Source organism: Polistes dominula, unplaced genomic scaffold, assembly GCF_049000335.1.
Source record: "Polistes dominula isolate Pdom_NZ unplaced genomic scaffold, Pdom_raw_medaka contig_168, whole genome shotgun sequence".
NCBI classification, from domain to species: Eukaryota; Metazoa; Arthropoda; class Insecta; order Hymenoptera; family Vespidae; genus Polistes; species Polistes dominula.
The window spans coordinates 424,607-449,715 of record NW_028301024.1 but is presented as its reverse complement, the minus strand read 5'-3'; the positions used below and the strand labels follow the sequence as shown (position 1 = coordinate 449,715).

The window sequence follows — 25,109 nt, the reverse complement described above, 5'->3', positions numbered from 1 at the left end:
ATTGAAAGTATATGAGGACTCCTCGCCTTCAATTAGTACAGTAGAAAGATGGGTTGCTGAATTTAAACGTGGTCGTACAAGCCTTGAAGACGATCCACGTCCAAGACGTCCAAAAACAACAACAAAACCAGAAATCATAGAAAAAATACAAGATATCGTATTGGAAAATCATCGAGTGACGGAAAGAGATTTAGTAGCAGCCCTAGCCATCTCATTGGGCAGTGTAAGCAATATTTTGACTGAAGTATTAGGTTTCAAAAAGCTGCGTGCACAATGGGTGCCGTATTCGCTAACAATTGAACAAAAACACATTCGAATGCGACTTTCTTAGCAACATTTAAAGCGTTTTCGAAAGGATAAAGTGGATTTTGTGCGTCGATTTATTACTATGGATAAGACTTGGGTCTATCACTATGATCCTGAATCAAAACAAGAGACTAAAGAGTGGTGTAAACCTGGTTCTTCAGCTCTGAAACAAGTTCGTGTCCAGAAATCGGCCAAGAAGGTGTTAGCATCAGTTTTTTAAGATGCGAAAGGAATTTTGTTTGTGGATTACTTGCAAACTGGTAAAACAATAAATTCTTAATATTATTGTAACCTTTTAGACCAGCTTAAGGAAAAAATTCATGAAAAAAGTCCCGGTTTGCAGAAGAAAAAAATCCTTCTTCATCAGGATAATGCACCGTGTCACAAGAGCATTTTGACAATGGCTAAAATCTATGAATTAAAGTTCGAATTGTTGGAACATCCACTGTATTCACCAGATTTGGCCCCTAGCGACTTCCATCTGTTACCAGAACTAAAAAAAATCATGCGTGGAAAGCGTTTTTTATCAAATGATGAGGTCATAACAACTGTGGAAGAGTATTTTGCAGCCCTTTCAGATTCTCACTTCAGTGATGGAATTCATAAATTAGAACCTCGTTGGAACAAGTGTATTGATGTTCAGGGAGACTATACTGAATAATAAAGAGTATTTTAAACCATAAAATTGTGTTTTTCTTATCGAACCGCAAAACTTATTGAACAGCCCAGTAGGAGCCACGACTGCATGTTTCTATGAGTCATGTCTCATGACTAACAATAAGTTGTGTTAGCGTATTAAAATCATCTCCTTTCGACTACGATTGACTTTGCGTTTGACTTATACACCATTCCTGCAATATAGTATTACATATATAAAATTTAGTTAATATGCTCAATACTGTTTTAAGGGGTAAGGCCACTCTCCCAAAAATATAGGCTTTTTTATCTTTTTTTTCAGAAAAAATATAATATAAATCGAGTTTACAAGGGTAGAAGTTTATTGTACGTATGATTGATTGTAAAACATAATTTTTATAGAATAATTTATTTAAAAATTGCTACTGTGCAGCGTTTCTCAAATGACTTTTCTATTTTGAAAGGTCCATGGCCGTATCAATAACTACTGTAAATTTTGAATTATGATGAATCAATAAATATTTTTTTATTATACATAACAACAGGTAGAGAAGTACGTAAGATATTTTTGATATATTGATTTTTGGCCGAATGGCCAACTTCCAAATTCAAACATGTAAAACTCGCAGAAAAATCGCCAGAAAAATTTTAACAACAAATGAATTATGCTGTATAGAAAAAAAATCCTACTTACTTATTTAATCAATATATTTTTAAAGATCAAGTTTAAATTTAAAGCGAGTTAGGTAAAAATTGACGGAGTTTATGGGTGCTGCCAGCTTCAAAATTGCAGTTTTGAGATTCCAATGACATTGTGTCTTTTACTACCTCTCATAAGTCAACAACATACGATTTTTTCAAAAGAAATACCTTCTACTAATTATGCCCACTGTTGTTTGACTTTAATTATGATACGAGAATTAATTTTTTTAACGTTGCTAGACAATTGACTCATTAATTGATTATTATATATAATTTCCAATAACAAATAAAAAGTAATAAACAATTTTTGTATGTTTTAACATAGTATTTGAATATATATTCTAGCATAATGAACAAAAGGATCATAAATAAAATCATGTCAAAAGTAAAACAAACTATTAAAAGTCTTTAATTAAAATTATTATCATTCTATAGAATAAATTCTTTATCTTTTCTTTATTTACAAGAAATGTTTTATAAACATAAATAATGATGATAATCGAAGAAGAAATAAGAGTACGTTTCTCATTATATCCATGATCCTTCTGAAATTAATAACTTCCATCGTTTTTAATCTGATATTATTTATTAAAATCAACACAAACGATGAATTTATCGTTTTAATATTTATCTTTCACTTATATATAATAATGTATAATAATATTTTTATTACAGATATAAATTTTTCATTAACATTATATACAATTGTAAATTTCTTTAACCAATATAACAAATTATATGTAAAATATAAACTTCTCACTTTTCACCGATGAATTTTTGTTGAATTTTTTACATTTATCTTTTTTAAATCTGTTTACATCCTACTCCATTTTCTTTAACCTCGAGAACGTATTCCTACTCACAAGGCTGGTTGATTCACTCTTGTGGTTTTATCTTGTTTAGTTTTACTTCTTCATCCCTCCTCCCTCTATCTCTCTCTATTTCTTCACACATATTTACAAATTGCGCACATATATATGTGTATGTATATATCTTGCTTCTTCTGTCTCGCACAGGTCTCTTTTCAACATCTCTTTTCATCTTCCTTGCAGCACATATGTTCTTCTTCAGCCTTGTCCATCTGCAGTGTACCATTTTTTCGCGTCCATATATCTTTTGAGCCATCTCGCTCGTAAACCCCTTTTCGTCCAGTAAGCAGAACAGTCGAGCACAACGCAGTGTTGTATCTCTTTTTTCAACTAGTTCATTCTTTCTTCTGTATATACCCATATATATATATATATAATTGAAACAGGACACATACAAAAAGAGAAAGAGAAAAAAGAGAAAGATGGAAAGAACAAAAAACATCAATATTTCATTAAATTGGAGACATCTTAAATAGACGTAAACATAAATTTTAAAATATATGAAATATAACGAAATTCAGTTCAGAGAGCTTCATAAAATTATTTATTATCAGCAATAATAACGAAAAATAATAATAGCATTAACATATAAACATCTTATAGGAGATAAAAATAATTGTGATAACAAATAGACAGAAAAAGAGAAAGAGAAATAAAAGGACAGGAAGCTCTCATGTGAAATAGAAAGAAAGATAAGAGAAACAAATTATATCAAATAGCTGTTGACAATGGAAAGTCTATTTAATAATTCTTGAATTGTTAACTCAAAAAATGGAATTAGGATTGGTTTAAACTCGAATTCGCTATATCCAATTTTATGTGCTTCCCAAATGGAGATTCATCATCCAGGAGTAAATTTCCAGACTTCAATTTTTTAAATTACTTTTGATACATTTATCAACAGAAACATTAGAAATGTTTTTAAATAACAATCATAGCAGAATTTGATACTCATACAACATTAAACTGCATGACACATTTGTTGGATGAAAACTCTTCCGCCATTTTAAATGCAAGGACTTAAAATGAAATGAAAATGATAATTAAATACTGAAGGTTACACGGTTCAACCACAATTCAATACTCCTCCATTCAATTCAGCAAATAAGTCGTGACTAGTTCGTGTACCGCATTAAAAATTAAAAAAAAATAAACATTTTCTGATACACTTACATTAGTGCATTTGCACCTTTGTTGATATAAAAAGTTTCTTATAATGGCAATAAAAACAGTAACAAAAAAAAAGAAATAAAAATAGGAAAAATAGGAAAGACGCAACCCTGACGCAACCCTGACGTAGTTGGTTTGTGTGAGCGATAATAGTTTTCGTCTAACGGATACAATGAAATTAAAAGAGCAGCTTTCAGATATCTCCAAAGCAGAGGAAAGAGTGCAGTGGGTGAACTAGATTTTTATTATGATTTAAATACATTATCGGATTGAGTTAGTCAGATTGACTTCTGAAATAAATTATTTATTGTTCAATGGCTAAACAAATTTTGTCATTTAGTGGTGTTAATACTTATTATTAGAGAAATTTTTTTTGAATATATACAGTTAGGAGCTACTTAAGTGCTTTGATATTAAAATTTAATAAAATTCAGAAAATGGAATTATAATTGATTTGGCAAGTGAGGCATCCATTTTTCTTGAATACTCTCGTATATTATTTTTACAACTTATACCAATGATTTTTATTTTACTGAAGCTAACTTTTTTCTATTCTTTTTTCCTTTCATTTTTTCATAAAAATGTTAACATCGAGGAACATTGAACAAGTATACCGAACTTTTCTCTGATTGTGAGAGTACACTTTAACACGTTGACTGCCGCGCGCATTACAGTGAAATCTTCTTCAGGCCACGCGTACCGCGTATACGGAGTGTACGAAGCGTATTCTGTTGGGTATTTCCACCGATATTTTAAAAATGCGAATCGCTGATTATTGCAAGAATAAAGAAAACAACAACTTATTGTCCAAGTTGTCCCGACCAACCCCAGCTTTGTATAGAATGTTTTAAAGTTTTACATTCTACATAATTTTCTTAATAAACCATGTTCGAATTACTTTTATTACAATAGTTTATATTAATGAAATTCTATTATAAATTTAAGTTTATATTAATAAATATAGTTTATATTAATTATTACTCAATAGTTTTGTTACTTCCTCTGCGAAATGTCTTTTTAAACACATACGAATATCCATCGCAAGTAGTCAAATAAGCGTCACCCCAATACGGGTGACGCGACTCGATCCGAAACTTGAGTGTCACCCGAATATGGGTGACGTGGGAGTCAACGTGTTAATATCAAGCGACGGGCATAATTCAAGTTTACCGACTAGGAACTTTCGATGGAATTTGATTATTTATACGTTCATCCATAGGTCGGATCATATTTCATCTTCTTCTATATCTATTTATTGCTCTCTTTCTCTCCCTCCCTCCTTCCTCCTCTTTCTAACTAACCTGACTGCTCTTCGATTTTTTTTAGAACTCGTATTACTATATTTTCTAACTATGGAGGGAATCTAAATTTTTGATAAAGATATAGTAGAAAAAGATATTTTTGGGAGACGATAATATAAAATTATTGCGAAATACTTTTTTTTCAAATTCTTTCTAGTAACTAGGTTTATTTATAACTCGATAAAAAATTAAAAATAATCAATTATAAAGATATTATCAAATTCTTTACTTACTCAAATCTAAAACATTTGAAAAAAATATCTCTAATAACCTATTCATTTTCTATATCTAACAAACAATAGTAACATTAGAAAATAATCATTGTACACGGTCATAAGCAAGCTGCCAAAAACTGATTGGATTGTTTTGCCGTAGAGACACTTATTAATATATTTACAGATTCCTCATTATCGCAAGTATAAAATTCTTTAATCGTTTCTTCCAGTTGGCAAGTAAAATTCTCGTAGAAAGCGAGAAAGTTCGAATCTCAGGTGCGAACTTAGGAAACAGGCATTCTGCCAAGATATATAGAACGATTCGCGTTTCTTCTTTACTTTCTATTAATGTGCACATGTGCGGGCATGCGTACTTTTTGGTTTGGTTTTTACTGGAAGAGAATAAAAAATGAGAAATGAAAAATATGTTGCTAGCAACGAATGGGCTATAAATTAACCCCTTTGGATGTTTACGAGAAGAGTTGAGGTTTCCATATCCTTCACCTAAGACTTCATTCTCATTCGTTTTGATTTGTTGACTTTTGTAAGTGCACGAAAATAACGCCGCATCTCTTTCCTTTATCAAAACAGTAATCTAACATTTTTATTAATTGGAACGAAATAGTTCAAGCAAATTAAGAATTATAACATATTTATACATTGCAATTACATATACGTATATTACTTTACAAAATTTGAAAATTTTACGAAAGACAGAAAAGAAATGAATTAATATTTAAAATATCGACAATTAAAAGTATAAATCTTAAATACATTAGAAAAAAAAAACAAAGAGAAAGAGGAAAAAAGAAAAACAATATAAAATTGAAAATACAAAAATTCATACTCTTCACAATGCCTTAAAAATGAAATGCCATCAAATGAAATTAAAATTAGTCATTTTCAGCCTCATATATTTTCCAATTTACTTAGATTTAGAAAATGACCCTTCTAATTCCATCGAATATAAAATTATTCTTCACTAAAAATTTTATTAATGTTAAACAATCTGAAATTGATTTCATTCTGAAATCAATAAAAGAAACAAAATGAAATAAATTATATAATCTTCTATTTTAATTCTTTTAAGCTTATAACGTACACAAATGCTTTAAAAAATATTGAATTTGTAGAGATTTTGCTTAATATCGAAAAAGGAATGGATAGTATGTTAATAAGCTTCATGTAACATAGATGGCAATCGATTTTATTGACGAAAGGACGGGAGAATAAATTTGTCAGAAAGTTAACCATATTATGATGTTACATTTCAAAGAATGTACTCGAAGGTAACCGAAGCGGTTAATTCGCGAAGTCATTAATCAAACTCTATTTAATCCTTTTATTACTCACGAAATGAAGTATAGGTAACGCACGAACAATGATAAACTTGGCAATTTACGCGACCCGATAAACTTATTTTTTTCCTTTGCAAATGACACACGACCAGCACCAATTATCTTTAACGATTTTTCTGAACATTAAAACTTAAAACAAATCTTATTTGAAATAAAAAAGAGAGAAATAAGTAAAAAAAAAACAATAACTTCAGGAATAAATAAAGGGAAAAAAACGAAATAATTATGATTTGTAACAGAATGAAAAGAAAAGGAATCGAATAAGATTTCACAATTACACAAAAAAGATTTCAAAAGTTTATCATCCAATCATATTTGACTAAATAGTTAATTGTAAAAAAAAAATTAGAAATAAGAAGCCTTAAGAGAAAAAAAGTAGGTTGCAAAAAGATGTAATACTGTAATAAAATAGCGAGTGGATATTTCTCGAATTATTTCAATCACGAAATGAGGTAAATATATTTTTAAATGCAAGCTCGTCAAATACGAAAAACGGTACATAATTTAAGTATATAAATGAAACTTATAAAGCTTATTTTAATATAAAATAAACTCGTTCACAGTGATTGATTCCAGCAATAATCCACGTACCTAACTAACAAACATTCAAGAACTATTTTAATATACATGCATTTACCTCCCCCAATTTCCCGATTAAAGTCCCTTTACCTTTTAACTTTCTTTATTTTCTTTCTATTGACTTCCTTGTTGGAAAATTACGTTATATATCGATATGTATACCATATGTACAAATTGCAGAAATTACCAAAACCTATTTTCAATTTAAATAACGAAAATGAGAGAGAGAAAAAAGAGAAAGTAAGAAGAAAGAAAATATAGACATAGAAGTATTTAATATTTTTACTGACGAATGTTAACAGAAATATTTAGAACGAATTATGAAAATTTTCAAACTTTGAAGAACTCTCATAAATATTCAATAATATTCATAGTAGTAAAACATTAATAATTATAGAAATTTTAAGTCATATATTTCCTTTTTCTTTAAAATGAAAAAGTTATATTATTTTATATATTACATTTAATACTTTACTTACGATTAGATAAATTATTTTGATCATGTAGAATTTTCATTTTAAAAATTAGGTTGAAAACGTAAATAGTTGAAGCGTTATTTCTCAATTACACAATCGACTCAATCGATTCATATTTTCATTATTATCTCATTAATTCGTTGTTAATTTTAAGTGCGTTGTTTCTATTACTCCAATGAACAATCTTCATGGAAAATAATAATTAATAAAACACAATGTACAATTTGTGATCACATATACACGTACTTTCAACCGAATTAAATTTAGAAAAATGATTCATTATATTATAGATAATATACCATGATTATAATAACGACGACAATAACAAGAGCAAAAGTAACAATATAACATTAATAAAATTCAATCTTCTTAACCAATGGATTTCTGTAGGAACTTCATATAACTATGTTGCATAACATTAATTAGATAGGTAGATGGGAAGATACTGCTCGATAATTTGGACAATATGAATATCACGCTATTAATTATTCCTACGATAATCGTATTCATTTGACTGAATGAGTTAACCACGGAATCTTTGAAATGTTTACAATCAAATTGAATGATTTAGTAAATAATATATAACGACAAAAAAATGAACGTTTTTATTAATAATAAAAAAACTTTTCTCTTGTGTGAACATTTATATTAATCTTATGCAATAGATAATTAAAAACAGTTAGATGAACGATTTAGTGTGCTATGAATATTTATTGATTCAGACATAAAATTTTGCTCCTAATTTGATTTACAAAAAAAATTTTTTTTTATTAACAGAGAAATATACAATCAATGTTCGGTGTCAATTGCAAGTAATTTTAGCTGGTGTGATATATTAACATTAGTTGTAAGTTCAAGAGGATGTTACAATGATATATGTAAATGTATATAACTATACAGAAAAGCCATATTGTAAGTTAACCAAATCTTTTTCTTAGCAAGATCATAAGAGTAGAAACTTTTTAGTCTATGTAATAAATCTGAGTTTTCTAACACATTATTTGCTAAAGAGTTAGGATGGTTAACTAAACAAATGTCGCAGCGATCTCTGTAGTTTGTAATTTCATTCTTTACTGTAGGAATTCGTTTTCATGGATTATTTCGTTTGTTACATACAAGGGAGCATTGAAAATGTTCTACAAGATTTTTGATTGAAAACTTTATAAAATCTCAATATTCGAGTTACCAGCGGTTCCCCATAGTTAAATTTCATAGATCCATATGGGTTTAAGAATCATTTTGCAGATAACAAACTAATTCTACAAACTTAACGCTCTGCCAATGAGCCAATATAACTTTATTCCTCTTTCCTTTAGGAGAGTTATTTTGAATTAGATATCTTGACTCCACATCAACCTTTTATTCAGTACCAAACCAAAGTATTTAACAGAATCCTTGATTGGAATTACTGCCACATTGATGGCCACAGGAGGACACATGCGCTTACAAACGTGAAGACTATATGCGTTTCATATCATATCATTTCATATGCGCATCATTCGCGTTTTGGGGTTAATTATCCAATACTAAAAGAGCTGTATCATCCTCAAATGTAACCGTAATTATCTCATCTGGACTAGGCACATCTGCTGTGTAAATTGTGAATAGTAAGAGCTCAAGTATACTGCCTTGGGGATACCGTATAAGATAAGCGGTACTGTAGTGAATTGATTTGGATACTTGACTATGAATTTTCTGTCGGTAAGTTAACCCTCTATGGGCCAAATTTTTTTTTAATTCAAAAAAATTGAAGAAACGAAAAATCAGCAATTATAAACATATATATGCAAATAAAAAAAAATCATGTATGCAGATCACACGTGTTAGAAGTGAAAACTTCAAAAATCTAAGTTTCGAGAGAATGAGACGAATGGACAGTTTTAAGAGTAAGATAATTGTAGGATTTATTTATTATAATATTATTGCTATATATAATAAGGGTCACCGGTATGGTCTCTGGGTGTAATAGCTGATAAAAAGTGCACTTTTCACAATTCAAGCAATAAAAACGGAATGCTGAATGCGACAGTTATAAATAGTCACCAAAATGGTAGGATGTTTATCAAAGGAAATATAATTCGTCAGAAATTAGGTAAAAATAAATAATCCTTTTTTTAAAACTTACGTATAAAATTTTTTTTGTTAGTATGCTTTTTAATTTCCCGTTTTTATCTACATTCTTGCGCTGTATAAAAAACATTTTAAGATAGACAAAATAAAGACATTACGAAAAACATATGGAAAATACTGCTGGACTGAACGAAGGTTCTGGTTAAATGCAATGAGAGATCTAATAGAGATATTCTATAGAAATGTTTTTCCAACTCTATAGCCTGCCACACTTCGATACCCTTATTATTTATAACATATCTCGTCTTTATTCTTTGGAACACAAACTTATCTTTCTAAATACTCTCGTCTAAATAAAGACCTAAACAACGAAAAATCTAAAAAATGCATTGAATCGTCTCACTCTCTCAGCTTATCGAACTGTGTACACTACGAGTTTCAAATTTCAGCCCCGTGGTAAGCTTCAAAGATTCACGCTGGGCGTTCAACATCTTAAAAATGTTTTTATTTTATTGAAAAATTAGTATAAGTTTCTTAAATACGCAAATATCACAATTTATAATATAATTTTCATATATGCATGGGTCGATATATTTCTTAGGATATTTTTCATAAAAACATATAAAAATCAAATTTTATAGACATATTTTGGCTTTATGCATCAAATATATTTTATAAAGAAGCAAAATATAAAAATGTGACAGTAACTTACTTGCTTTTGAATGGAATTTGTCAGCTGCTCCTAATGTATCCTACAGTGTTATCTAATTCTTTTTCTCTGATGTATCTTGTAATCCTTTTTTTTTTTAAATATTTCAGACAGTACAACTATTATATATTTTATGTACCTTATAATTATTTAATATAATCTTTGCGAAATAAAGAATTTAATACTAATTTTTCAATAAAATAGAAACATTTTTAAATAAAAAAGATATGACACGTTGTAAAAAAAAAACTACAGGCATGAATATTATCGCATCGATAATAAAGATAATAAATGTAGATCGAATTTCAACAGACCTTCCCTGTTTTATATAATTCTTTTCTCATGGTAAGGAACCGACCTTGGGGTGTAAGTAGCTGACAAAAACTAATATTTTCAAAATTCTATCCATCAAGATGGAATGCTGAATGCCATAGATAGAAACAAAAATGGTAGAATGTTTGTCGGTGGAAAGATATCCTATCTTTTAACCTAAGTAAATATAATATATATTTTTTTGAAAATTAGGTAGATGAATTTTTTTTTCTCTTACACTTTTCACACTTTCTGTGAATGTGAGATATCTTTATCATGGGTTAGCATACACAAGTATTTCTTTTTGTGTTGCAACTAATAACTGTAGATGCTGTTATAGAAGGGAACAATTGTGGTCGTATTTTTTTCGTTTCATCGGGTTTTGAATTACATTGATTTTAAAATCTATTTCTATTTTCGTTGTTTTATTTTATATTATTAAAAATTATTTTTAAAATTTGTTTTTTATATTTTTTTTCTTCTATATTTGTAAAATAAGTTATATTATTTTATTCTTATAAGAAATATAAAGTAAATAAGGTTTATTTGTTTTTGTCAATAAATAAGTTTCCTAAATACGCAAACATTATAATTAAAAAACATGTCTTTGGATATTTATAAGAAAAATATTCTACAATGTTGTTTAATTCTTTTTCTCTGATGTATCTGGTAATTATTTCATTTTTTTGTAAAATATTGCAGACAATACATTTATTATATTCTATATATTTTATAATTGTTAATTACAATATTTGCGAAATAAATAATTTAATATTAATTTTTTAATAAAATAGAAACATTTTTAAATAGAAAAGAAATACCACGTTTGGTAAAATAAAAACAGACCACGCACCATCTTTCTTTATTTTCACCGTCGACTCATTTGGACCTTATACTTTTGTCGCATACCTACGTGCTTATCTCTTTTTATGCTTCTTCCCTTCTATCGCTCCTACCTACAAACATTTCGAGTATCGAAATAATATGTGTCCACTCTTTGTAGTATGCAATCGCACACAAACACACACATATACAACCAGGAGCGATAACTACGAAGCATAGCATAAAGAGGAGACCGAGAATAGGATAAATTGTATAGCTCTATTTCGTCTCATTCTCTCGCAGCCGTAATTCTATTTGTTTTTCTCTTTTCTCTCATTATTTAGTATAGCAGCTGTTTCATAGGTTCGTTACATAGCTCCGTTTCCGTTTATTTACTTTTCAGATCACTCCCATTCTAAAGAAGTTTTCACTTCAAAAAATCATGTATGCAGATCACACGTGTTAGAAGTGAAAACTTCAAAAATCTAAGTTTCGAGAGAATGAGACGAATGGACAGTTTTAAGAGTAAGATAATTGTAGGATTTATTTATTATAATATTATTAGCATATATAATAAAGATCACCGGTATGGTCTCTGGGTGAAATAGCTGATAAAAAGTACACTTTTCCAAATTCAAGCAATAAAAATAGAATGCTGAATGATATGGCCATAGATAGAAACAAAAATGGTAGAATGTTTGTCGGTGGAAAGATATCCTATCTTAACCTAAGTAAATGTAATATATTTTTTTTGAAACTCAGGTAGATAATTTTTTTTTCTTGTACACTTTTCACACTTTCTGTGAATGAGAGATATCTTTATTATGGGTTAGCATACACAAGTATTTCTTTTTGTGTTGCAACTAATAACTGTAGATGCTGTTAAAGAAGGGAACAATTGTAGTAGTATCTTTTTCGTTTCATCGGGTTTTGAATTACAACGATTTTAAAATCTATTTCTATTTTCGTTGTTTTATTTTATAATATTAAAAATTTTTTATAAATTTATTTTCTATATTTTTTTTCGATATTTGTAAAATAAGTTATATTATTGTATTTTTATTGGAAATATAAAGTAAATAAGGTTTTACTTGTTTTTGTCACGTGTCTAGTTTCTTCTATTTAAAAACTTTTCTATTTTATTGAAAAATTGGTATAAATTTCCTAAATACGCAAACATTATAATTAAAAAACATGTCTTTGGATATTTATAAGAAAAATATTCTACAATGTTGTTTATTTTTTTTCTCTGATGTATCTGATAATCATTTCATTTTTTTGTAAAATATTGTAGACAATAATATCTCTGTTTATTCTTCTACCCTTCTATCGTTACAAACATTTCGAGTATCAAAAGAATACGTGTCCACGCTTTGTAGTATGCAGTCGCGCACAAACACACACATATAAAACCAGGAGCGATAACTACGAAGCATAGCATAAAGAGGAGACCGAGAATAGGAAAAAGTGTATAGCTATATTCCGTCTCATTCTCTCGCAGGCTAAATCCTATATGTTTGTCTCTTTTTCTCTCATTATTTAGTATAGCAGCCGTTTCATAGCTTCGTTACATAGCTTCGTTACACAGCTTCGTTACATAGCTTCATTTCATAGCTGCGTTACCGTTTATTTACTTTTCAGATCACTCCCATTCTAAAGAAGTTTTTACCTCAAAAATAATATCAATTGAAAAAAAAGGTTTCGTTTGCTTCTACTACAGACAGTTGGTACAACATTTATTTTGTTATTTTATGTTAATTATGCTAGCAACCGTCATGAATATTGTATTAGTTGTTTCGAAAAGATTTAAAAATAAAGATGTATATGACATTTCATTAAAAAAAACTAAAATTGTTTAGTAAAATGCTGAAAAATGAATATGTTACTTGAAAGTTACACGGACCCATAAAGGGTTAAGATTTAAAGAGCAGATAGAAAGGATAATGTGGCAACGTTTTCTGAATTTATTTAGCAATCCAGTTTGCCACACTATCGAAAACTAGTATAATGTCCAGGAATACTGCTGAATTGTATCTTTACCGTTCGAGATCTTCTGATAAATGACGAGTTATAGGATGAGTTTGCTTGATTGTGGAATGGCGTTTCCAATACTTGAACTTTTGGGAATACTAGAGCATCAAGTGCATCGAAGAAACGATTAATTAGCATTTTTTTGAACAAATTGGATAGAGCAGATAAAAAACTGATTGGTCGATATGACGTAACTTCATGTGCTGGTTTCCTGGCTTATGAATAAGGGTTACGACAGCTACTTTCCAGGAAGTTGGATAGTAACTAGGAAGCTATTTACGTGAACCCTTTCTTTGGCAGTTCTTTGACTATTTTTCCGTTAATTAGGTCTTGACCTGGAACCTATTTTGCATTTGCGTTTGCTCCGATTGTTGATTTAATTTCCATTAAAGTACAAATTTGTTGAGACAATTAAAACAGTATGTTCAGAAAATTCCTTATTTCTTCTTCCTTAATAAATGAAGTAGAGAGATGGTTTTAAATATATCAGCTAGGTATGAGGCGAAGAGATTTCAAAAGCGCCTGGTTGCCGTTCAAAGAGAATAGTCAAAGTTTCGATGTTAGAACTAAGTTCCTAAGAATTTTTGGAGACCTTTATTTTTAAAGTTTTGCAGAGATTTTCTTAATACTCTGGTAGCTTTGTTTAGTTTCTGCTTGTTCTCATATAATCTGTTATTTTGCCAAATTCTTCGCAGTTTCTTAGCTCTGAATCTAGAGCCTAGACTTCCAAAGAAAAATAAAGAGAGAAAATATCATGAGTGCAAATCATACGTGTTAGAAGTAAAACCTTCAAAAAACAAAGTTTTTAGAGAATAAGACGAATACACAGTATCAAGAATAAAATAATTTTAGGACTTATTTATTATAATATTGTTACCATATATATCAAAGTTCATCGATATGATCTTAGAATAGGGTTAGCTAACAAAAACTATCACTTTTCAAATTGTACCAATTAAGATAGAATGCTGAATGCGATAGCCATAGATAGAAATAAAAATTAGAATGCTTGTCTACGGAAAGATATGCCGTCCTAAGCTAAGTAAATATAATATATCCTTTTTTGTAACTCAGGTAGATGATAGTCTTTCTATGAATTTGAGATATCTTTATCATGAGTCAGCACACACAAATATTTTTTTTATTGCAACTAGTACTTTTAGATGTCTTTAAAAAAAGGGAACAATTTTGGTCGTAGTTTTTTGCTTCATCGAGTTTTGAATCAAAAGATTCTAACAAAATTTTCTCTTCAAAAGTCGTTGTAAAAGAAACACATTATAATTCTATAATAATATTATCATAATTATTAATTAGCATTAAGAACTTGAAAAGTCATTGAAGCAAATCCTCTCTATTCGCAATCTTCGTAGCCTATTTCTTTAAAATCCCTCCTAATATTGTCCTCCTTATTTACGTCTCGCTCTACCCAGTGGTCTTTTCCCGTTCGACCCTGTCAATGCGCGCCACCTGACCTGCCCATCTTAATAGGCGCGAATTTCAAACATGATATTCAAAATTATATTTGGTATGTTTGTACAGTCGGTGTGCTTCTAACGTTATGAAGTTTTCTCTGTATGAATTCAATACTATTACTTATTAAAAATGTATTCTATTTTAAATATTCATTTAATACATTTATTGTGAAGCTCCACTACTCCTAGCAACTTCTTAAGGGGGTCATCCCATGTGACGGCCTGTTTTTTAGAGATTTTTTAGGATTTTTTTTCTACGACCAGTAAATAGATAGAGCTTTAAGTTTATTATCATTTATTAACATATATTTCGACAGTATAAATATAAATTTTAAGCTAAAAATATTGTGTAGAACTTGAGTTAAAGCGTTCTGAACACCACCGCCTCGAAAAAATGAGCTCGCACTTCTTCCACGATTCCGGCTGATTGGCTTATCTGAAACGAAAAAAAAAATGGCGTTCTAATCTGTAAGCCTAAATACACGGAATAGACTATTATCAAATGAATATACAAAAAATTGGACTTTTGGTAGACATTTGAAATAAAAGTTGCGAATTTTGCGTTTTTTTTGTTTTTTGCTATAAAAAAATCGAAATTTTGGAAATTTTCAATTGATAATAGTTCATTCCATGCGTTTACATGTATTGAGTGTGCCCTATAAATTTTAAGTCATTCGGTCAAGCCGTTTTTGAGATACGATGGAGGAAAGTTTGGAAAACACAGTTTGAGAAAAACGCGTTTAAAGTTTCAAGTCCATGTAAAACTATGAAAATCTCAACTTACCCTCAATCGGCGATGCCTGGTCCATAGAGTATTCCTTCCTGTTCCTCTTGAAACTCTTTTAAAGCAGATTGTTCAGCTCTTGAGTCAATCCTGGCTTGTTTAACGACATCACTTACGCGTCGCTCAGAACGTGAGATTCGCTTTTTATCACGTTTCTCAACATACGTATGGGCTTCGCGGCCAATGGGGCATCCCATAACCGACATTACTTTTAAAACACCGTCAAAACCTTCATTAAAGATGATAACTGATAAGTAGCTAGCAATTTCAACAATCTTGGGGCCAGAATGAAGATGCTTAGGAGCAAAAGTCCAAATCAACGAATTCAAAGATTCGTTATTGTTTTGTGTCTCTGCTCCTAAACAACGAATTAATAATTCGTCTTTCGATAAATCTTCGAAAACCGGTTTGATAGCTACTTGTACTTCTGATATTAGAGGTGGTTTATCGTGATGAAATTGGTCGAGCTCATTCTTAGCTTCAGCCTTACGCCATTTACACCAACTGTCTTCGCCTTCTGGACAAAATTGATGTTGAGAGTTTTCATCTGAAGAACATTTGTGATAATACGTTGCCCAAACTTCCTTTTTCATATCTTTAAGCGAATCTGGATGACGTCGAATAGCTAATCCGTAGAATTTCGTTGTTTCTTGAATAACTTTATCAGTAAGTTTACCTGGTCCTTTTCCACCGATTCCTGTATTTGTTTTATCCTTTTTAACAGCCTGAAGTCGTGTTCCCATTCTCTTTTCTACGTGGCCCACACATTCTTTTTTTGTTACTACAGTATCTCCAACTGCCAACTCAGCGCTCCGAACAGCTCTTTCTTCTACCTGCTGTATCTTTAAAACGACTTCGAATTTTCAAAAATCACTTTACTACCGTATTTTTTTAGACATGTTAAGAAAGCAATTTATGAAAAACAAAAAAATCGATTTTTTGAGCCCATCACATGGGATGACCCCCTTAATAAGTAAAAGGGTGCGAAGGACCTATCATTCTTCAAACAAATATTCTATATTGATGTTTTATTGATATTATATTAAAATCAAAAAATACCATCAACCTTACACATCGCAGTTGTATTAACTCTGCATTACACTGAAAAGATTTGTTATTATATTACCAGTATCACCCAGTAATAAAGGATCGTAAATTGTCTTAATGCTGGAGGTCTTTTTATAGTTTTCATAAAACAGTTTTGCTTGTGAGAAAAATGCGAAATCTAGCGGCCAGTCGAAGAACTAACTCATGTTTTTAAGGTAGTTCTTCGATTAACCACTATACAGGTCTAGTATCAATATTATATGAGTCTATGTTCGTAATATGCAGTCGTACACAAAACAAACATATACAAAGCTTAGTAGCCAGGAGTGGGAACTACGAAGCAAAGACCGAGAATAGGAAAAACTATATAGCTATATGCTGTCTCACTCTCTCGCAGGCTCAAGCCTTTATGTTTGTCTCTTTTTTCTTCTTACTTCCGTTTTGCCACCGCTCGCCACAGCGCTACGCCAAGCCGTATTTCATTTTTTTCAAATCATTCCCATTCTAAAGAAGTTTCCACTTGAAAAAAGAAGGAAAAAAAGAAAGAAAAAGAAAGAAAAAAAAGAAAAACATACTATAGAAATAAGATATAGATATGGGTGACATCAGAGGTACATACAGCGCCGCTATTGTGACTACTGCACTGCTACAGCTAAAAAAATATGAAATTTAAAAAAAAAGTGTAAAAAAAGTAAAATTTTAATTCGCCTTTTTTAGCAAACAGCTGGATGTATACGCCAAGTTTAAAGGCACAATAAATATTGTAGGACGAGCTCCTCCATGCCAAACTTATTAAGCATTCGTGGAAAGGGATTAGTCGGTGGACCCTGGATAACTCAGTGGATAAGAGCAGTCGCACGGTAAGCGAAAGATCCGGATTCGAGTCCCGGTCCAGTCTTTTTTCTACGAATATTACAATATTATGGACTATTATAAGTATACAAAATTTGAAAAAAATCGGAGGGGGCCTACCTGACCCTCTATTTCTGGCTCTTTCTGGTCAGTGATAATAGCGGAATTTTTGAATTGAGTGATGTTATTATACATAGAAGAAACCCAAAAATATGCGGGCCCTTAAAGCGTGTTCCGCAAGCAGACTGCTATAAGTAATGTGTTAATGTTTCTCTTACTAAAATCATCAAGAAGATCGTATGTAAACAGAAAAGAAAGAACAAAAAAGAAATGATAAGGGTAAGAGATAATATCTCGTAATACCAGAGAGCGATTTGAATAAACTTAACAATTTTTTGAAGTGAAACTTCTTTTAGGAGTGTACCAAAAATGTTCAAGTAAAAGAAAAAATAAAAAGTTTTGAGGAGAGTACGTTATTTGAGTGAAGGGAGAAAGATGGGGAAATATCGATCAGGCAAAACTCGCGAGGGACCCAAGAAGGTAGGGCAGAGAGAAAAAATTTAAATCGCAATAATGTCTTCGATAAAAAGCTTAAAAAAATATTTTACTAAAACAATAACAGAGTGTAAATGAACATAATAAACAAAAAATAAAAACTAATTGGGCATCAAAATTTATGTTTTATTTAATTTTACTTTTTACTTTTGAAATCATTTTTATGGGATATCGTTAATGTATATTAACCTTTCGCGACGGCACACTTGCCATGGTGTATTTTTTCTAAATTTTTATTTCAAAAAAAATATAATTCATTTAAACTACCAGGAATTAATTAAAAATATATATATATACTCGATGTATTCTAAACTCTTAGGAATAGTATGATGTCTTAATGACGTTTTTAATATATACATATGTACATGTATTGTAGTTACGATTCCCCAAGATTTGAGATGCATTTAACTATTATTTTTTAATAATTTTAATCGAATAATCAATATATAAATAAATATACTCAATAATTATTTGAATTTTCTAGTAACCTAACATATTTGACCCTTAACGCTCCAACGGTAATTTGTGGTTATCTACCGGCAACTCCCACTTGTTTCACAAGAATGGAATAAAACGAAATAAACGCCGTACATCGGTAGTGCCTGGGAGGCACACTAGGAGCGTTAAGGGTTAATACATTATAGGGATCCTGTAGGAGGGATGCGCCATTCATATTCAGCTCATGTGCCATTGGCTGAAAATTTTGGGGGACCGCTTGAATTTATAATAATTTTTTCGTGTAACCTATTCTATTTTAATATAAATTTTTAATTATCATTAAATATAGTTCATTTTTTTTCTGTATTTGATGCAATTCATTATTTCATAATTATTTCAATGTTTGAATCATTCGCGCACAAAATCGAGTTCCGGTCCCCCAACATGTACATGGCGCGTCCCTCCTATAGGATCCCTAATATATTATATTGTAATGTTAATATGCATTTTAATTAGACTTATCAAAAATTTATAATATATAATTAGTAGACAAAGAGAGAGATAGACGTAGGTAAAGTCAAAGTCAAACGAGGCAAGCATCGGCTATGTTCATAACCTTCAATGAATTAATATGTAATTTTAATAAAAATTTAACTTTTATTGATTTAAATTCATTTTGATGATTATTTGGATATTTTGTGGTATATTAAATTCATATATATGTATAATTCAAAACATGTTAAGTTGCGATTCTATAATTAATTGTTAAATTATTTATAAATATTATAGCTTTTTTAGTTTTACACTAATGCTATATCTCTTCTTTCCTACAAGTATTAACGTAATTAGTATATTTCTGTAAATTAACCCTAAAACAATAAAAAATTTATTTTTTAAAGATAAAATGCAACACGATATTTGTTCATTTGTATTTTATCTTATTTTTCATATAATTTACAAGTTAATGGTTACATTTTTTGAGTATTTTTTATTAATAATTACAGCATATAAAAATATTAGTACGATTTGAGAATTGTTGGATCGCATAGTTCAAATAATTGAATTTTAAAACAATTAGTGTAAGGCTTTTATTAAATATTGTAAGCTTTTCTTAATATTCAAAAAAAGAGAAAAAAAATTATATATAAATCTTTATCTCTATAAAATTCCCCTGTCACAGTGTTTGTTATTCTTATTCTCCGAAACGACTTGACCGATTTATATGAAATTTTTTGTGTATATTCGGTAGGTATGAGAATAGTTTTTCTTATATTTCTTATACCCCTGAGTAATAAGGGTGACCCACCATAATTATTTTTCCTTTAAAAGGATATTAAGAAAAAAGAGAAAAAAAAGACAAATGTTATGTGCGTATATTCAGACAATGTAAAATTATATGATGTGAGGTAAGTGGTGATCTTATGTTACCGCTCATGCGCAGTTGGTTCGATATTAAGAAAAAAGAGAAAAAGAAGACAAATGTTATGTGCGTAGATTCAGATCTATCTATATATTTATTAGTCACAGCAACGCGTGGCCGGGGCACCCCTAGTATATTATAATTTTTAAACAAGACCATTTACAAACCTAAAATACAATAACTTAATAGATTTATCACCTGCACACTATAGTTATTTTAAATTCCTCCCGCATACACAAACTGGAGAACACTCAATAATCTTTCTATCTATCTATAAATATAAAGATTTAATTTTTTTTTGAACTTTTTAACTCCTGTTTATGAGAAAAGAAAGAAATTTAAAAGGAAGTATTTAGGACACCAAAGTTTAATAAAATACGTTCAAGCGCTCTAAATTCGGTTTTTTATAACACATACGTTTGTATAACATCCGTTTATTTTCTTTGCAATTTTTTCAAGCCATGTTATTTATTGATATTTTCTGCAGTAAAACAAAACAATTAAGATAACATAAAATAAAGCGCAACCCCATTTTTTCATAAATTGGCTAGCTTTTCTAGTAATTAGTAAAACAATTTAAACCTTTGACTGCTAAAGGCGTATATATACGCTCTCACAAATTCATCAATATATACGAAAGGCATAAATATACGCCCTCTGTATTTTTTTACTATAACACCTTTATTGCTGTTTTATCGATTAATTTAACATGGAATTTATTGTGATATGTAACATAGCAACTAAATATTGGCAATTATTTCAATATCGTTTAATCAATTGCTTTCATATTTGACTGCTCTTTTACATACGGTCTCTTATAATCGCTTCGTGCTTTGATTCCTGTAAACTTGTTCCATTGCTGCATATGTAAGTATTTCTTTATTTAATTTTGTGATTAGTTTTTGAATTTATCCATTTTCGGATAAAAATAAATATTTAAATTGATATTTTTATTTTATTTGCCATTATTATCTGTTTTGGTCAATAGTCAGTGGAAAAACAGTCGCAGCGACTGACATGCGAAAATCGCGCCGTTTATATTAATGGATTTGTTCGAGAGCGCGCCGCAGTCAAAAGGTAAATTTTAATATAGAAATTAGTTAACAAAGAATAAAAGTTGAATACTTGTTCATTTTTATAACAGAAAAGTGTATACATTAATTTTTATTTCAAGGAAAACTTAAATTTCCTATGGACTTGTGCTTTCTTAAGAATTAAAAACGTCATTTTATTGATTTTGAAAGTGGCGTAAGTCCAATCATAGCCATCAAAAACATAATATTTCTTAAATAATGCTATTTATGCTAATTGGGATAATAAATTTAACACCTTTAGAAACCGAAAAACATTATTCTACTATGTCATATCTGTTATCTAAATATATTTGTAAATTTAATCCAACGCAAACCCTTCAATATCTTGATTGGAATATAAACGGACTTAGACCACTTTCAAAATAAACAATTCATATATTATGTCATCCTCTCTATTGTCTATTGTCATTTCTTTTCGATGTCCTCTCCCAAACCTTCCTTTACTTTCTTAGAAGCCCCCATTTCGCACTATAGTAGATAACAATGGATCTCTCTGTTTTTTGTTATGTATGCCGTAAGTACGTGTACACACACATATACACTATCTTATTAACTCATACTCATCTATCACAATACGGCAAAAAAAGGAACATTTCCTGAAACTTTTCTTTCAAGAAAATCGTCTTTAGTTCTTCTTAGAAATATCTACATGGTGCGTCTGAAAAGTTCGGTGAATGGTCCCATATTTTACAAACCGCGCTGGCAAGGATGAGGTGCCCGCGCGTACACATTGAAGGACATATCCACAAACGCTTCCTATCGTACAAAGCACTGCAGTGAAGCTGTGGTATACGTTACGACCCTGCTAACAGGGTCAGAGTGAGAACTCGTATCATTGCAACATGGAGCGCAAAATGGAGTAAAATGCTCAACTTTCTCGCTCGACGCAAGGTCATTGTGCTTCCACACCCTCCTTATTCTCCAGATTTGGCGCCGGCAGACTTCTTTCTGTTTCCCAGCCTTATATTAGCCCTGAAAGGCTTACGCTTTGCAACGTTTTTGGAAATCGTGAGTGTGACCTCAGTTCTTCGAGCAATTCCACAAGAAACGTTTGTTGACAGTTTCCAACAGATGTACAACCGATGTCAGAATTGTATTGTAGCCAATGGCGATTACTTTAAAGGCAAATAAAGGTATTTTGTTTGTAACTCTTGTTTCCTATATTTCCTGAGACAATTCACCGAACTTTTCAGACGCACAATGTATATAAGCACTTCTAATAATAATTGTTCTTTGTTATATGTTATCACGCTTTAAATTTCTTATGTTCTTAAGTATATATATATATATATATCCCATTACTCGTCAATGGCCTTTTTTAGGGACGCATTTTCAAATTTTTTTTTTTCAGACTGAAATATTCAGTCTGCAACTTCAGAATGAAATATATTCGTTAAAATCATGGAGACTAGACATGGAGCACGAACTCCATGTATACAAATGGGATATAAAAATAAGAGGGCGCCTGTGTTCTCTTTGTACCAAAATGGAAGGGGAATAAGGCGGCAGTTAAAAAAAAAATTATAATACAAAACTAAGGGTAATCAATTAGGTTGTTCAAGTATAAATAATTGAAATTAAATAAATAATTATTTAATAATCGTAAAAAAATAAGTAAATAGTAATAATAATAATAATAAATTTAGATTAAATCATAATCATTTAGAAAAAAATAATATTAAATGTAAATTTTATTGATTATAAAATTCAGTCAGATAAAAGTAATGGTTATTGTATTGTTTCAATAATTATTTACAATACAAAGTTAAAAATATAAGTAAAATACTAATACTAATAGTCATGGAGATTATATAAGGAGCACGAACTAATACCTTTGGTACTTTAAAAAACATAGGTTTTTTTAAATTAAATTCCCGTCTCCGTATGAGATCAGTTGCATTCCCACTATTGCAATTTTTAACTGCGCACACCCTGCCCATTTTTATATTTATAATTTTTTATTAATCTTATTTATAATATTTTATTTTCGTTATTATTTTTTGTTTACATACAAGTATTAGGATTAAGAACTATTTGCTCACTTCACGCATCGGTATGTTACTATATTCAAAACAGTACAAAAGGAACATTAGTGATACTAGTGGTGAAACAAGAAAACTAAAATATACGATTTGCGTGGACAGATTTTGGCAATTAATACGTTTGAGATTGTGCTCCTTGTCTAGTCTCCATGGTTAAAATAATGAAATTGTACCTCGTGCTCCATAAAAATATTAAAAATTCCCATTATTTTATTTTAAATCAATGCAAAATTCAGTTTGAAACTAATAACCTTAGTCGGTTTTGTGTGCGTGTTTATTTTTGATAACACAGAATGTTTACAACACTTCTAAATAACAGACTTCTGATAAAAACTTGTTCTTTAGACTTTGTTTTACATACCCATCTAGAAGTATTATTTTAAATATATCGTGGATAAAAAAGTGCTTTTTACTTCTAAATGCAGTATCCCATTTTTAGGACATTGGCGGAAAGTAATATAAAATATCTGTTAGAATTCTTTTTCTTAGAAATGGGTTGAAAGAGAATTTTAACACTTTCTCTGAGATTATTGCAGCTAAAGAAGATATAGCCGTAATAAATATTTGGAGATTGTACCAAATATTACACCTTTATGAAAAAATTTAATTCTTTCATTTTGCAAAAAATTACGTACAGTACTAGCGGTTATATTAATATTTAAATTATTTTTGAGATGTTTGACTATTTTTATAGCATTTATCTTTGGATTTTGTTTTATCATTCTTTTCATAACTCGTCCAGTGTATTGATTAATTTTCCGTGGACGTCTATTTCTTGAGTTATTTTGCAGTTTCTTCCTTAATCCATACATACAATGATACTTTATATAGTAGATCTAGGTCTGTTTTCTAATTCCCAATATTTTTAATAAACTTTTAGATTGATTATATGTGTAAACTAATAGTAATTTTTGTTCTTTCTATTGTTCTTTCAACACGTTTTCGTCCAATTTTTCAACAATAATTTTCGATGTTTAAAAATTTTGAACTCTACTAATACTGATAACCACGAAGCTTAGATAATAAGGAGAACAATCGCTGTGTATAAAAATGTCTCCAAAATAAAGAACAAATAAAGTTTTATTCCAGGGTGCTCTGTAGCTGCTTAGATCCATTAGCGCTCAACAATATTAAATAAAATCATTTGTACATACCTGAAATTATAAACAAATTTATGTAATTGTTGCTTATTAAATTATTTATTTAAAATTTGACGAACAAGCAAACTACTGAAGGAAGAAAAATTTTAAAGAATGTTATATATTTTATATTGGTTATTAATTAATAAATAATTAACAATGAAAAATGACATTTCTTACTTAATGTAAAGTATACGAAAATAAAACTAAAATACTAGTAGAACACATTTATAGTTCTAAATTTATGAAGAAATAGTTCAAAAAAATTGTTTTTCTATTTTAAAATAATGTGTAATCAATAAAAAATATTAAACTTTATTAATCAACTTTGCAATACTTGTTACCATTTGATTAATTTACGGAAATTTAAGAAAAATATAATAACTGAATAACAACTCCAATAGTAAATAATTAAATAATCTGTGAAAATATTTATATAAGATTTATAAAACTTTGATGTACATAAATTTTTTTTATAACAAAACAGTAAATATATTCGTATAAATTATAAATACTTGACAATAGTTTATATGCGTGTGTTAGGAAAATAACATAAACATGACCTATGCAAGTTCGGATATTTTACGTAATTTTTTGTTTTAAATCAAATCTAGACCTTGAAAGTTCAAAGACTTCACATTTTTGTAACTTTATTTTTTCATAATTTTTAAGAATATTGTCACTGTTACAATGCAACTCGCAGATAAGAT

At 29.6% G+C, this 25,109-nt stretch overlaps 2 protein-coding genes and 1 long non-coding RNA gene across 6 annotated transcripts in view; 1 reads left to right on the top strand and 2 right to left on the bottom strand.

Annotated features, from left to right (window-relative positions):
* Positions 1-25,109, top strand: part of LOC149031942 (uncharacterized) — a 298,098-nt gene that overhangs the window by 48,364 nt on the left and 224,625 nt on the right. The window lies entirely within an intron of this gene.
* GABA-B-R2 (gamma-aminobutyric acid type B receptor subunit 2) overlaps positions 1-25,109 on the bottom strand; it is a 579,685-nt gene that overhangs the window by 536,222 nt on the left and 18,354 nt on the right. The gene's annotated exons all lie outside the window — the stretch shown is intronic.
* Positions 12,695-22,861, bottom strand: LOC149031950 (uncharacterized). Its single transcript, XM_089174275.1, has 2 exons — positions 15,813-22,861; positions 12,695-15,464 (listed from the first exon to the last, which is right to left on the bottom strand). Exon 1 carries the CDS (start codon positions 16,553-16,555, stop codon positions 15,815-15,817), a length of 741 nt encoding a protein of 246 aa, XP_089030401.1. The 5' UTR covers positions 16,556-22,861; the 3' UTR covers positions 12,695-15,464; positions 15,813-15,814.